The sequence below is a fragment of the Cardiocondyla obscurior genome, linkage group LG04, assembly GCF_019399895.1.
Source record: "Cardiocondyla obscurior isolate alpha-2009 linkage group LG04, Cobs3.1, whole genome shotgun sequence".
NCBI lineage: Eukaryota > Metazoa > Arthropoda > Insecta > Hymenoptera > Formicidae > Cardiocondyla > Cardiocondyla obscurior.
This window is the reverse complement of record NC_091867.1, coordinates 2,471,958-2,487,678: the sequence shown is the minus strand read 5'-3', so window position 1 is coordinate 2,487,678 and position 15,721 is coordinate 2,471,958. Positions and strand designations below refer to the sequence as shown.

The window sequence follows — 15,721 nt, the reverse complement described above, 5'->3', positions numbered from 1 at the left end:
AAACCATCTCCGACTGTTTCTCTTCGGACGACGCGACCGCTTGACCCTGGCTCTGAAAGTCACCGGAGCCGATGGCGGTGATGTGTGTTTGTAGAAAAGCGATTATCTGACGTCGGGCCCAGCGGAGCCCGTCGACAAAGAATAACCGAGGCATGAAACTAGTTCTTCTTCAATTTTTCATTGGCTAACCAGAGCCCGGCTAGCTTGGCGCGATAACGCGCACTTCGGACCGCAGCGCACGTTGGGCCTCTCTCACGATTAGACGCAGCATCTGCGTGGCCTCCTCTCGGCACCTGTGTACACGAACGCGTATTATCTTCTCGGCGCGAAAGAACACGCCTTTGTCATCCGTTCGACAAACTCGTGCACGCGCATCGGCTACATGTGCGCACATATCTTCGGCCACGCGGCGTATCTTTCCCTCCGCTATCCCCCTTTTTTTCTCTCTTCTCTCGCTCGCTTTCTCTCTCTCTCTTTTGTTGAATATTTGTAACGACGAGAACGTGTCAAAATATACCAGCGAATGAGGTTAAGATAAGGAAATAATCGCGATCGCAAGATGAATTTAATGACGAGACCGACCGACTCTTCCCGTCGCGCCGCAATCTTTTCGTCCGCATTCGCTCGCGCTGATCTCGCAAATAAAGCGTGCACCAGAGACAAGTGGATTACAGATGTGCAAACAGTCGGTGGTGCGGAGAAAAGTAACGCGCGGGAGACGCGCGTGAAAATTTCGACAGTCTTTTTACGTCGGATAAATGCCGATCGAGCTTCGAGGACTCTTTCACCTCCGCGCGGAACGTCCCAAGAAATTTTATCATCGACGCTTTTCTGCCTTACAAGCATTTCTTCCATAGCTTCCGTCGCGAGACACCTAGCCGGAAGTACGCCGGCTGCCGTGGATATATTTAAAGGTCCGCGAGGCTCGCGCGCGCGAACGGTTTACATATTTGCAAGAGGCGAAGAATCGAGAACGTTGTCGTTACGAGGATGACCGTGTATGCGCACGGATACAATGGGAGGACTTTGTTTCTGTCTCATTCCGTACCGTTCCGTGCCATTCTGTCCCATATACGATCTCGCAGTGTGGCACGGAGGGGCCCGCCGCGCACACAAACGAGTCCCCGTGGGTACAATGGTCTCCGCCGGCCGGAAGCGAGCTACCTGTCTCCCACGTGTGATGCAGCTTCCCGGCGGTGAGTCCGCGCGGCCAGACTCTCGAAAGTCGATACGATCCCGCGTACACAGCGCTGGCATACTTTCGGCACTCACCGCCAGCCTTTACATTAATCCTTAATATTCGAAACACCACGCCGCGACTTTGAATAAAACGAGTGTACTTGGCATTGTCCGTGAAAATTTTATCAACGTTATATAGGTATTACGTATAATACGACGGGCTTCTGAACAGTCGCAAAGGATAGAATTTTTTTTTTTTTTTTTTTTTTTCGCAATTTGCGCGGGATAGTTTGGCTACGCTCGAACCGTCGGAAGATTCTCGCGCGGATACAGATAAGTATTAAATAAGAATTATGTAACTAATATGCGCTACATGTCACGGCAATCGTTGTTGATATTGCACTTGCGATATTAAATCGCGGCGCTTGATACGCGAGCACGATACGCGGAGAGCGCGAAGTAAAAATGTTCCGCGTATGTATTTTACGTCGCCGAGGATCTCGGCGTTTCACGCATCCCGCATAATGGTCTGCGACGGCCGGAAGCGAGCTACCTGTCTCCCACGTGTGATGCAGCCTCCCGACGTAATGCGATGCAACGTGACTCGAGAGTCGACGCACGGCGGGCCCGTGCACACAACTGCACCCCGAGTGCGTGCGAACGTGTAACGCAATCGTACACACGGACGCACCGAGGATGGTCCATCGAATCCGTATAAAACCGCATCCCGCCTCTTGTTCCCGCGTTCGACAATATTGCCTCATATTCATTGTCACCGCGCCGTTTCAGCGAACGTTATCGCGCGTTTATGATATCATCATTCATATCTTACACGTTTTTACGTTTCCAACGAGAAAACGATACATTTTTTATCTATTCAGGTAAATACTTGAATGTAATTCTCGATAAAAGATCACTAAAATATTTCTGCGTTACGAAATGTTTAACGGATCTCACTATTAAGTTGAAAAAAATTATTTAAAAAGGGGGGAATGTTATTAATAATTATTAATTATTGTGAGCAATTGTCTTTAGACTGGCTGCTGCGACACGCCCGTGTCGCAGCAGCCAACGAACCGCTTCTCGCCGGTGAACGTTTCATTACACGGACGCACATCTACATCGCGCGCTTAGATGAGGAACAGATATAGATCACCTCTGCGGGAAAGGTTTTCTTTTTCTTTTTTTTTTTTTTTTTTTATGCTCGCCGCGTTGCCGAAGTCTCATTCATCTACGAACGGAACGTGTTGCGACTACGAATAAACTCGACAGTCAACTCTCTCGAGATCTCTTCTCACAAATTCATCGCTGCCGGATTCGGTGGTTTTTCTATTAAACTCAACGAGAACGTATTGTATTAATATTTTTGTAGCTCCTAATAAGAATTCAATAATGAATGGTAATTTTTAATGGCATTTGCTTGAATGCCATTATTTCAAACCATTATAGTGCATATAAATTTTAATTGTTCCTTTATAGTGGTTTGAAATAATGAATCTGTTTGTCAAAAGGTAGAACATAATTAATTTTTTACCCTTGTCAATTATTATACATTTTTGTATTAAAAAAAATATATATCTATTTGTCTATAAGTGTATGTAAAGTCTTTTGAAAAAATTAATCTTTTTTTTACTTTAACAAAAATTTCTTAAAGACCGTGTTTTAAATATTTTCTCATGGTAATTAGATCTCAATGGTGCAAAATTACTTTTCTACGTCTTCTATATATGCGAGAACAAACAGGTTCATTATTCCAAACGACTGAATATCTTTATTTAGAGCGATTAAAATTATTTAGAGAGATTAAAAAATTTCTTTTTAAAATTGAAAAATATTTGTTCTAAGGATCATTATCTGAGTACGAAACAAAGTTACATGATGTCGTTTGGATATTCCTAGAAATACGCGTCATTGCACTGCTTTCGCTTCCTGCACCAACGGGAAACTATTATCGCGATCCGGTGACGATCTCATTTGTGATTTCATTGATCTTTTCTTTATCGGCGACACCGCAAGTTCGTGACGGAAGTATCTCGGACAGGTGGCCCGTGCACTGCCCGACGTCGTCTCTAAGGTTTCATGCATCCCGCGCCGCTGTTCGTCACGTAAAGGTTTCCACCGAGGATCATTCATGCCACGAAGTCGCCGCACCCCGTCATCGCGAGCTCACCGGAAATAAAGTCTCTTATACTTTTCGGCGAGTCATTTGAGAAAACGCTCCGTTTCGAGAATCGCACGATTTTCAATCGCGCCGATATTTTAGATTATAGGAGACGAACTCCGGCGTTTCGTCCCGCCGAGAAAAATAACGGCAGATTAAGACGGAAAGTGGGAGAGGAACTTTTCGAGAATCAAACGCAAAGTTGTGCAATAATTTATAAAATAAAATATTACGTTCGAAATTTTTATTAATTCAAAAGGATGATACAGATGAAATAAAGGGGATCGTGTGCATAAATTTTGTGGCGAATGTGTCGCATCGTGGAGTTTGCGAGAAATTCCTCGCATGAAACGCCGGGCAACAAGTCGGCAAAATTTCCGCGGCTGTAATTGCCGCGGTGTCATTAGACATGCGACACATGGCGTATAATTGCACACGATATTGTCCGCATGACGTACACGCGAATGTCCGCGTATCCGCGCGAAACGTAAACAGATGCACGTATACGCCGCGGTTCGGTGACCCTTAATGGATGTAGAAGCGAAATCCATTCGCGTTCGCCATACCGCGCGGTATTAGTCATTGCTTGCGCCTGCATAGAATTCCAAAACGCCGTCTCCACGTTCGCGGTGAATATCGAACGACATTTACAACAGCTTTTACGCGCGCGAGCGGCACGTCACAATTGGCGCTCGTGCTGATTTAACGATGTCATCAACCAGCGCGATATGCACGTATCGCGGATTCGATCGCCACCGCAACTCAGCCGCATTGTCTAACTCTCGCTTCATTATTAACTCTGTAGATTTGCGGATTCGCTACGAGAAAAAAATCATTCACGAGCGACACGCTGGTTGTGTAATTAAAAAAAAAATAAAATAAAATAATAAATATACAAATTATTAATGTACAAACCGGTCAACGCCAAAAGAACGACTCTTCTCTTTTTGAAGAATATTCAATAAATTTTTCAATTTTTTTTTCTTTTTTTTTTTTTAATTTAAATTTGATAAACAAATTTTATTATCGATAACATAATTAATAGCGACGTGCACATTAGCGTTTATTGCCGGTGAATTGGTTTAAGTCGTCGGAAAATCGATAACTACTACGCGGGATAATCGGGCGACACGATAGAGCGTGGTACTTAACGATTTAATGATCGTCATTACGACGGATAAAGACGAGAACGAGATGGAGCTGTACGTGTGCTCCTTGCGTGCATGATGTACATTAATGATACATGCTGACCAATACCCCATGGAAGGTCGTTGATGAGCGTATAATGGCGCTGAGAACCGAAGGCTAGCTGTCGGAGTTAAGCTAGACAGGTACCTATATATTTACACAGGCCGGGCAGACATGTGTTACGTATTTGTCGTAACGCGTGCATATATACGGGGACACACAAAGCGAGAGCCCGTCATCGGTTAGCCGCTTATAAACTCGAGTTAACTCGATAATGAACCGGCGAGCGAGAGATCGTCTAATAAAAACGGCCGATTTAATTGGCACGCGGCTGATGCAGGAGCGCACGTGACTCAAAAGACCAATCGGCAGAGAAAAAAAAAAGTAAAAAAAAAATTAAAGTAGCACGGGGAATTAAAGTTTTCCTCGCTCACCGGGGCGCGTTCGTTTCCCTCGAGGTAAATAGAAAATCATATAATTGATATCGGCCGTCGTCGGTCCTCCGCGCCGTTCAAACAAAAAGTTTTTATCACCTGACGAGGCGGCGCGGTATCCTGAATGACGTCAGGCTTATCCTGCCGCGGGTTTTTTTTTTTTCAAACAGTACTTCCAATTGTCGGTCATATTCTAACGGATAACCCACATTCGGGACGGACTGATACGCGGTCGTCCACGTGGATTAGCTGGGCTCCCTTTCGTATGCAACTTTCGTAGCTTCCTTTCCTCGTACACCTTTATCCGCGCGTATCTACGTGAGCGCGCACCGCCGGCACGTGTACACACGTCTTCGTACATGTACGCGTGCGTATGTGAGCACTCAGATATGCGGTGACTCTAAGTGGGTCTCTCGTACCAGTGTGTCGCGCGTTAAAAGTTAAGCAAGAAAACAAAGGATGAATAAAAGTTCGTCCGTACGTCTCTCCCTTCCTCCACCTTCTTTCTCTTTCTTCCGCTGTCTGCCGCTCCTCTCGATCGGTGGCATCTGCTTGATCGCATTTCGAGGAGGATCGAAGGAGGGCGCGTACAAATTGTTGTATTTTATTACATGTCGAACCGTCACGTTTACCGTCGTTTTCACGCCATCTGCGTCGCTTTTCCGGTCCGGCGGTAAAGGCGAAGTTGAACGCGACGAGATCAGCTAGATTACGTTACGTGCGACGCTGACAATGAGTCAACGGGAATTCGTTTAGATATTAAAAGTAATAAATGATACGGAACGTACAAATATCGGCCCGTTTTTATTTGTCAATTTATTTTTTCAGGACGGTTGTAAATTATTAGTAATAATTAATCGGATACACGTAATGCGGGGAGATCGCAATCGAGAGAGCTCGCTGGAAGTACCGTGATTTAATCTAATTCATCGAATCTGATAGGAGGAATGTGACTATCCCTTTTAAGCGATCGCGAGATAGCGAGATACAGCATTATCTGCGAGCGAGATATGAGAATATTTCCCGTTTCTCGCGTAAGACGTAATTGTGTACAAATTGATTACCCAGCCCCATTTCTCGATTTTTAATTATTTTTCACACTCTACCCATGTTGCCTCACGTTTTTCCGAGCAGACTCGCGGCGATCGATACGGGTAATAATATTCTATTCCCCGCTAAAGAACTTTATGAATTATTTCTTCAGATAATCTAATTACCTAATGCACGCGGAGACGATTCCATTACCGGAAAGTCGCGCCAAGTTATCGAATGTTTAGCTGGAGATTCGCGCTTTTATTTCTCCGGTGCATGCGAGGACGAGGATTCCTCGTTGCGAACAATAACGTCCGGGCGATTATTGGTCGATAACGTGCCCGACGACGCCAGTTAATCGGCGACGTAAAAGAAAAAAAAAGAAAAAAAAAAAATAGATCGCTAATACCGGACGGCGAACGTGTTGTCGTACGTGTATGCTTGCATGTGTGATCGAGCGTCGGTCAAAATTGCTAGATGCCTCGATTGGCGGGCGTAATCTAATCTGGACCGCATGGACCACCGTGAGTATCTATCTGCGTGCGCGAGCGCGTTATCGCCGCCGTTTCTGCGTATCCGAGATATACGTATATCGGGGGCGGCCGAACGAAAACGATCGCGCCCGCCGTAGACGTGATCTTTATCAGGAGCGCGAGACTTTGACCTAATCCGCACCGGATGGACCAGGATGACGTCACCGCGCAAACATGGGCGAGGAGCTTTAAGAAGCAAACAAGAGCGATCTAATCACGCGCTTGTCACTTATCGGCATTGAGGTTTACGGAGCGGAGCTGTCGGCGTTGCAGCATCACCGCTCTGCGCCCCTTGTACTCCACTCTCTTTTTCTCTCTCTCTCTTTCTTTCTCTCAAGGACTCTCACCGTAGTGGGAAACACGTCCTCGTATACGTGGTTGATAAGATTGTTACGTATGCGCGGCCGCTCGACAGATTCTCTCTCTGAGAAGTGGGAATATTCCGAATGCGTCGTCGTGGAGGTGGTAAAAAAAAAATTTTTTATCAATAGAAATAAACTTAATTAATAAAAGAGGTATAGTTTTATCGATACGTTTTTTTTTTTTTTTTTTTTATTCTTAAAGTTTGATTAATAAAAAATTTTTTTTACGCGACTCAGATACATCGGTTACATTGTGACTTCGAAGAGATCGCGTGGCGAAAAGGAGACCAGTGAAAATGCTAGTAAAATAAAACGTGAGCCCCGGGTAATTCCGGCAGCAACGTATCGTTTGGTTTTTACAATTTAAAAAAAAAAACAAAAAGAAAGAAGATAACTTTAACTTAATTTTTTTTTTCCTAGTTTATTGGCTTATCGCCGTATAATTACCTCGCGATTATTATTGCTTATGGAATAATTTGGTATTAAAAAATTGTCTCCTTATCTTGCCCGCTGCGATCTCACGCAAAATCAGTCGATAGGATAACATTTCATAAACCCCAAATGGAGCGTGTTCTCTTCCGCGGCTTTATCAAAACTTCGTAAATGGCCAGCCGTCGTCGTCCACTACGTTTTGGCGAAACCGCCGCGGGTTCTAGCATACATTATCTGCGAAACGCAAATAACGTCATCCGTCCGATGACGCCGACCTTGTGTCTTATCGGTGAAATTGCCGCGAGCGGTCTTAACGATTTGAATAACGTACGACGTGCTCCTACAGATTTATTTTATTTTATTTTATCATTTTTAACGCGCTTTTCGCTTCGAAGCTTTACCTGTCCACCTGCTACAACTAATACAAATCCCCGACATTTTCATCCGGCGATACCGATCCGGAGTAATTTCATTAGCCTACCGACGGCGAAGAGGGTGAGCCGGGCTCCGAGATAGACAGACTTAGATCAGGTGAGAGATCGATGAATCGGAGCCGCGGGCTCGCCCATCGCCTTCGGGAGGGAAACGGCGCGGCGTCATCAAACGCGGAGCACATGGACGGGCAAAGAGAGATCCCACTGAGGGGGGTGGTCGTGCTGGTGTGGGTGGCAGATGCGTCGGGCGCCAACTCGGCTCGAGTTGCCTCGGTGGTACATACTCTACACCGGCGCGGTGCGGCGTCGTCCGGACAAAGAGGGGGGCACACCGCGAAGAGGACGAGTGGGGAAAGAAGAGTCTGAAGAGAGACACGAGAGAGCGAGCGAGGAGAAGGGCGAAGGTTTCCTCCGATGGAAAAACGTACTTTACATTGGCGTCCGTAAGAAGGGACGCCCAGCCGTGCTCCCTTTGTCCGAAAAACAATACCCTTAGTGAGAGAGAAGAAAAGAAATGTCCTACTTTGTTAAAAATCTTGTATGATTTTTTTTTTCCTTTTTTACCTGAACATGAATAGAATCGCCTTTTAAAAATATTTTAATGGTTTTTCTAAAAACGTACTAAGTTATTGAGAGTCTTCCGAGAGAGGATCTGGTTTCTTTTTTTCTTTTTTTCGAAAGAAAGAAAAAACTAGCTTGTGATATATTAACTGCTCAGTGGACTCGCATTATTAAGATAAATAATAAAAAGATTGTTAGAAAGAGTGTTCAATAAGATTTATAGTAGCCAATTGTGTCATCTATGTTATGACATTTCTTCTTTCAAGCAGACCTTTGGTTTGTACGTTATTCTTTAATCGAATGCCACTGGTGAATTCCTCGTTAGTGTTCTTCAGCATCTTTTCCAAAGATTTTATACTTCTCTAAAAAAAAAAAAAAAAATTCAGCATACCGGAGTCGCTCCGGATATTCACGACTTTTAGTCGTACTTGCGCGTGTTGTTCAACTACCGGAGATAAAAAAAAAGAAAAGAAAAAGGAAAAAAAAGCCTGTATTTAAAAAACGGTCAATGACGCAAGACCGGCGCTAATATCACGAGAAGAGAAGCAAAAACCGTAAGAATCCACCGTTTTCCCGTCGAAGAATATTTCCATTTGAGCGCCCATGTACCTAGGTAGATGTCGAACGGAACGCCGCCGGCGGGGCGGAGCGGGGCGTGAGCGGGGTCGCGGGTAGAAGGGATGGACAGGGAAGCCGGCGAGTGTGTGGGGATGACCGCAAGAGCGTCGGAGAGGAGCGGAGTGAAGCTCTCTCGTGCGGGAGAGCGAGATCGCGCGAGAGGGCACCGGTGCGGCATACGAGGGGCCCGGAACGGACCAATAGGAGGTACGGATGATGGTGTTTCGGCGCGAGCCAAGAGAAATTGTCAGAGGAACTGCTGCGCGGTGAGTCGGCCCGTCGTGACCCATTCTCATGGATCTCGCGGTCCTCTCGTCTCTCGTTCCCCTTCATCCCCTCCCACCACCACGCGCGGCGAAGAGGATCGCATCCCCCGCCCACCCTCTGCGCTCGTACCCCGCCGCCGCCCCCGCTTACTGCCTCTCTCTCTCGAGGATCGTGAGGTGAGGCCTCCTCTCATTTCGGGATCACCGTGTGCCGCGGCACCCAGCCCAGACGTCGACTCGGCCACGAGCGGTACACGCAGTCAGTGCGCTGCTGGACGCCGAGCGGTGACGAACGGAAGATCGAAAAGGTGAAGCACGCCAACATCCGCCGCGGCCGTCGCGTCGTCTCGGATCTTTTTCTTGCACGAGGGTACGACGGTGTTAGCCGCATCTCGCAGGATGCGCGAGCGAGCGAGTGTCCCGGGATCTCATCTCCAGAGCGGATAGGCTCGAATACCTCACGGGGCACAGTGCGCGCGACGAGGATCGGGGAGGGTGGACGCGGACTAATGTTAAAGTGCTAATCGAGTTACGCGCGGATGCTGGAGTTTGGATCTTCCACGACGGTGTGACCTTACGTCTGAAACGTGTCTCTCCGACGACGGCGTCATGGATTACACGAAGAAAGGTACGTTAGCTTTCCGAACGACGTTTGGAATCGGTACTCCAACGGATACTGCGATGTTCTTTTCATTCGCAATCGTGTTTATCACGCTCGTTCACTCGTCGCGTTTATACATTTACCGTGATTTTTCTCGTCCCTCGCGCAGAGACTTCCGCGATACGAAAATCGATCGTGGGATTTTTTTCCTCTTTCAGTCGTCGCTGAGTTTTTCTTTTTTTCCTTCTTTTTTTTCTTTTTTCAAAATCGTTTATCCGCGGAATGACGTGTCGCTCTTACACACACGTGTGCGCGCCCGCATGTCTTCGTCACGTGAAATTTCGCGATATTCGCAAATCGCGCTCACCTCGGCGCCGATCTTCGGCGAGAACCGCGTCGAGAGGTTCCGTGAACGAAGCTCGTCCGAGATAACAAGATTATATCAATTGTATTGATGACGCAAGGCGAGGTGTCGCGTAAGCGGTGTCTCAGTCGTCGGATTCGCAACCTCGCGAACTCGCACCTTTATTTAGTCACTTTCATCCCGGCCGTTCCCACCGGCGACGATGTAACGTCTCGTTCCAGATCGGGGAACGAACAAAATAATCTCCGGTTATCTCGGGTGGATTAGACCTCAGGTTTATCTTGAGCTCTCGAGAAGTATCGAGAGCGTCGGATCGGTAAGATTATCCATTGTACCGAGAAATCGTTCCGAAAGGGGAGGAAAGATGAAATGCAGGAATATCCGTTTCCCCCAAGTTGAGCGGAGTCATCTCTTTTTTTTTTTTTTCTTCTATTTTGAGAGAATGATTTGTCAATCGATCGCCGGTATGTCTCATCGCTGTCGACGACAATCACCGGGGGAAAGGGGGTGGCTCGCGAATGTCAGAGGTTGCAAAGGTTGTACACGTTGCGACGGGTGACGTGTCGAAATTCTAATTGCCGTGCAGATAAACCGGACGATACGGTCCGAGAAAGACAAAAGAAATCGTCTCCTTATCTTCGCGAGCGATATTGAGATGACTAAAAGCCCCGAGCGATCTTTAACTTCGTCTTCCCAAATATCAAACAGATAAAATTTCAACAATAAGTTACACTTTGTGAGAACGTATCTCGAGATATAAGGATTTCAAAACACGTGGTTTGTCGGCGGAAAGAGAAGCCGCAATGTTTTTTAAATTATTATCTTAAGACGGCGTCTTTTTTTTGTGATTCACGATTTTTTTTTATTTTATTTTCTTTTTCTTTTTTCTTTCTTTTTTTTTTTCTTTTCAACAATGAATCATCAGTTTCTCTCAAATTAGTTTCTCGAATTGCAAATTAAAAAGCGAAAAGAAATCGGTGTTGTTAATCGCGTTACTTATCCGGCATTAATTATTTGCGCTGTTAAAACAGTTTGAATAAATTTATAAAGATCTTTTTGCATTTATTTTTAATTAATATATCTTCTATGAATGTCTTTGGCAAAATGTGCGCGACGTTACGGCCGAGATAAACTTGTTTTTGTACCGCGTTGCACGCGGGAATAAATTTTATTCGGAAAAAAAAAGATTTATTCTTCCTGTCAGAGCGCAAGGATTGTACAAGCATAAAGTCTGGATTAGGGTGTGGTGCGGAAAGTCAACCGCTCCCTTTTTCACCCCAGCAAAGGGGCGCCCTTCAGACGAGATAGATTAATTAGCGATGTTTATTTTCGACAAGGAAAGTGCACGCATTTATTAACTCCCGAAAAGCTTTCTCTTTTTTTTTTCCTTTTTGCAACAACTTAAAAATTGAAGCGCTGATCGAATATTTCAAACGCGCATGTGTAAATTATTATTTCGTAAACCAAATCTTCCCTGCGTCTCTCTCATTTTTAAATTAATTAATAAAAGATACGACTGTTACTGCAATCACGTTATTTTATGCTTAATTTTTTCTAATTGATTTAAATATTATACATTTCAAATAATGCGATGCTGCGTTTTGTGTCGCAATATTCTAAATTAACAAAATGTTTTAAATTACAAATTTTAAATTTAAAAAAATATTGTTTTTTATGTTTATATAATTTTTTATCAGCTTGAACGAAAATTCGATTACCGCATCGCATGACTTTCTCATCATAAATCAATTCGCATTATCTCAGCTAAAGTTTAAATTCAGAGTCTACCGATCATTCGGTGCATCTTATTGTCAGCGATAATAACTTATATTAAAATAATCGAAAATCTGTCGCGGTGGCTTATATCGTTTGTGAGCAATCGAATAACAATTCCAGTGCTAAGACCACTTTCATAACGCGAGCTGAGTTAAGCGAGAGGTATTGTGGAAAAGCGGCAACAATACATCTCGACTTCAAACGCACTTCCCGCGGTTATTTTCACTATCACTTTTTTTTTATTTTATTATGAACGGGTTTGCGCGATGATGAGCACACGATGAAGGTTGAACGGGTTTAATTAATTAAAATATTAAGCGTTTACACGTATAGTTAATAAACATATTACACAAAGAGAAAATATTTATAATATAAAAATAATTTTTTTCCTTCGCAATAAATTTTTTTCCTGTTCAGTTGACTAATATCGATCATAGAGCAGAATTTTTACGGTAAGATTATTCTAATATTATGAAAATGAATAAGATAATATTAGATACCGCGATTGTAGACAGATCTTGTTCCGTGTAAAAAAAAAAAAAAAAAAAAAAAAAATCAGCGAAAGCTTTACTTTATGTAAGAAAATATAGAGCAGTTAAAGGATCTTTCTTGGAACCGAGCCATAAACTAGAACTATGCAATTTAACAGATTCGATAGAAATAAAGGTGCCTTTGTTATACGATATCGGAGGGGAAAAAAAAATTTGCGGGACTTCGCGTTCGTTCTTTAAAAGTCGATTGAAATATATTACCAATTAGATGTAAAGAAAAATTAAAGGTTCCCACTCGGGATGAATTTTTCGCAGATAATACGCAATATTTCGCATCGAGTAATTTATCGGAGTGTCTTTCACAACGTTGGATGAGGATAGTGAATTACGTTTTAGCGAAAAACCTAACGCGGATGATGATCGATCTTCGCTACTCGCGGCTAAAGATTAGACGTCCGCCAACCACACCTATCATCGCTTTTCCCCTTGCCCCCCGAGGCGTCATAAGGTCTAGGATTTGCATAGGTCTTATTACGACGGTAATCTATAGATGTGTGGCGTGGCGGTAGGTATGACAACCGCGTCGAGGTACATGCGGAAACACTCGGTTGGGCCACGTATACGAGGGTACTTTGCGTGACATCCTTCACAGCACCTCAAACCGTTCACCCTCGGTCGATCGTGAAATTAATGACCCACGGCAGCGAATTTTTCGGTGGAGGAAATTTCGCTCTCGTTATTGCATGTCTATTGTTTATTGTGCCGTTTCTCCGGGACACTCAGGAGGCCAGGAACGAAGATAAAGCGGTTTCAATTTTCGTTTGATTTTGTTATTCGTTAAAATAAAATACTTTATTAAATTTTTTTCTTTTTTTTTTTTTACTTTAGAATCTTTCGACTTACGTTCTTGGTATTCTAAGACGAAATTATTCATAAATTGTTTGCAATATTAGCGTTATTTAGTTGCAAGTATCTCAAATTTTTAACGCAATGAATTAAATTCAAAATATTTGAGAATTAAGAAAGATTAGTTTTCAAGGGAGGAATAATCGCTTGTTCAATCGACATTTTATTTGTCTCGGGAAAGATGCAAATTTTTTACTTAATGTACGTTCGAGAATTGGTTCGCGCAGTTCTTTAAAAACACGTGTATAGATCGATGACGGGTACCGTCAATGAAACATGTAGTACGGCGTAAACAGAAAAAAAAAGAGAGGCAAGGGGCGGAGAGAGAGAGTGAGAAAGAGAGATATTCATGCGTCAGCCGGAGCAGTCGGCCGCAGGTACAAACGAAGGGTTGCTCCGGCGCGTCACGGATGGGTGAACCCAAGGTTGTCAGAGAGACGACTTCTCGAAACACACCGGTCGACCGCCATCTTTGTTTCTCCTGCGTGGTGCGTGGGTGTATCCGAGCGTGGAAGAAGCGGGGATGATGAGGGAGAACTGGACAGAGGGAGGGGAGGGATGACGAAGAGGGAAAAAGGTGCCGCCGTTGGAAGAGGGAGTGAGGAGAAGAGAAAGAGAGCGCGATGACAGGGGGGTGAAAAGGGGGACAGATGCGGGACAGCAGGGTTACGTGGGCAGGGTGAGGAGGAGACGCGGAGGGAGAGAGGGCTGAAAGGTAAAAAGAACGAGGCTCGATAGTGAGTCTGCAGCAGGAAAGAAGGCGAAGAAAGCGGAAAAAAAAAAAAAAAAGAAGAAGAAGCGTAGGCGTCGGCGGATGTCGGCGGCGAGAAAGAAAATGCGAAGCGAAGTGAAAGAGATCGAGAAGGGGAAGAAGGAGAAGTAGAAAAAAGTGCGGAAGGACCGGAGGAAGGATGGGGAAAGGACGAGGGAGCCTTAGAATAGAGGGAAAGAGCGGAGAGAGCGAGTCCAAGCGAGATAAGAACCAAAGAAGGAGCGGAGGGTATGTCCAAGTTGGCGTGATAAGAAGGCGATGATACGCGCAGCAATGCGCGCGAGCGAGATATTAGCGGCCAGTTGGAGGGAGACTCGTTGGAGGGAACTGAGTGCGGCGGCGGCGGAGGTGATGGAGGTGACGGAGGGGAAAGGAAGGAGATAAAAAGAGGCTCCGGGAAAAGATGAGAGGCAGCCAATCGTGGCGCGGCACGGTACCGAGCAGTTGGTCTCTCTCTTTTTCCCTCCACTTCCCCTTCTTCGACTAAGTAGCGTGGCTGCTTCAGCGCAGCATCCTACGATTCGTAGGTGGAGGTTCCCAGACCGGCAAACGGAAATGCGCATGTACGCCCCCGAACGGGCATGACACTGCTCCCTTTTTCCCTCAAGGTTCCCCCGGCGAGGTCCCGCGAGGGTGCAATGCAGATATAGGCGTGGCGTTCTGGTCCTCCGCTTCTCCGCGAATCCCTTGAAACCGTAACAGGGCTCGCCCTTCGTGGCAACGATCCCTTTGATGATTCGCTCGTCATCTCGCCGAACCTTTTCATATTTCCACGTTTTCTCGCGTGAATCGCGAATATTGATTCTCCCTCGAACTTCCTCTTAAATTCTTAGTTTTAATTTAATTTTTAAGCACGCTGATTCCAAAGACAGATTGACACCACCGTTGATTGCCTGTTGTCTATTTGTTGTTATATAATATTTCGTGTGTTTCCTAGTTTCTCTTCTAATTTTCGATATCGAGCCGAGAAAGAGGACACGTAGCACGCGATGTCCCATTAATGGAGTGCATGAAATAAACTTTTATACATATATTCCAGTTATGTTAATGTACGAAGAAAAAAAAAGAGAAGAAAAAAAGAAAGAAACAGATTCAACCAAATTTTACGATGGAGAAAGAATCAAGTTTTACACACGTTTACGATGAATCGCGGCTTTTTTAATGAACAGAAGTGTTTGTTCCTTCTCGCGTTACTTACGAACAAAAATCTATAAAACATGCCGTGATGTTATTCTCGTCTTCAATTTAAAACTCATTTAATTCCGTCGTATGCTGATCCCCTGCCTCACAAAGCTTTTTCTATTACAATTAGTTACGAAGATGTTTACGTTATTATATCATTAGCTACCAAGATATCGAATAGATCGACGGAGTGAGGTTTCACGAGGCGCGGAAGAATAATCGTTATTAAAAGATGATACGAATATGCGCGGCGAGCGAAAGACGGACGATTTTTCCGGCCGATTTAACGTGTCAATAAATTTCAGATAGCTCTTTGATCTTTCACCCGCGCTGTTTAATTACAGCAATGAATTTATTTTCCGAATAATTCTCGAGCACGTCGAAGGAATCGTCTCGGTGAAATTTCGTACGGAGTTTCGCAACTGGAAA

The 15,721-nt window shown here is 44.7% G+C and overlaps 1 protein-coding gene across 2 annotated transcripts in view; it reads left to right on the top strand.

Moving 5' to 3' along the window:
* The window catches only part of LOC139102098 (ras-responsive element-binding protein 1), a 58,105-nt gene that overhangs the window by 33,697 nt on the left and 8,687 nt on the right, over window positions 1–15,721 (top strand). Inside the window, exon 1 of one of the 2 annotated variants that reach the window (XM_070655764.1) lies at window positions 9,444–9,828. The exons of the other annotated variant lie outside the window; for it this stretch is intronic. Coding sequence (XP_070511865.1) covers window positions 9,810–9,828 — 19 coding nt within the window. The 5' untranslated portion in view covers window positions 9,444–9,809. Of the gene's footprint in view, window positions 1–9,443; window positions 9,829–15,721 lie in introns of those variants that run through there. 2 annotated transcript variants of the gene reach the window in all.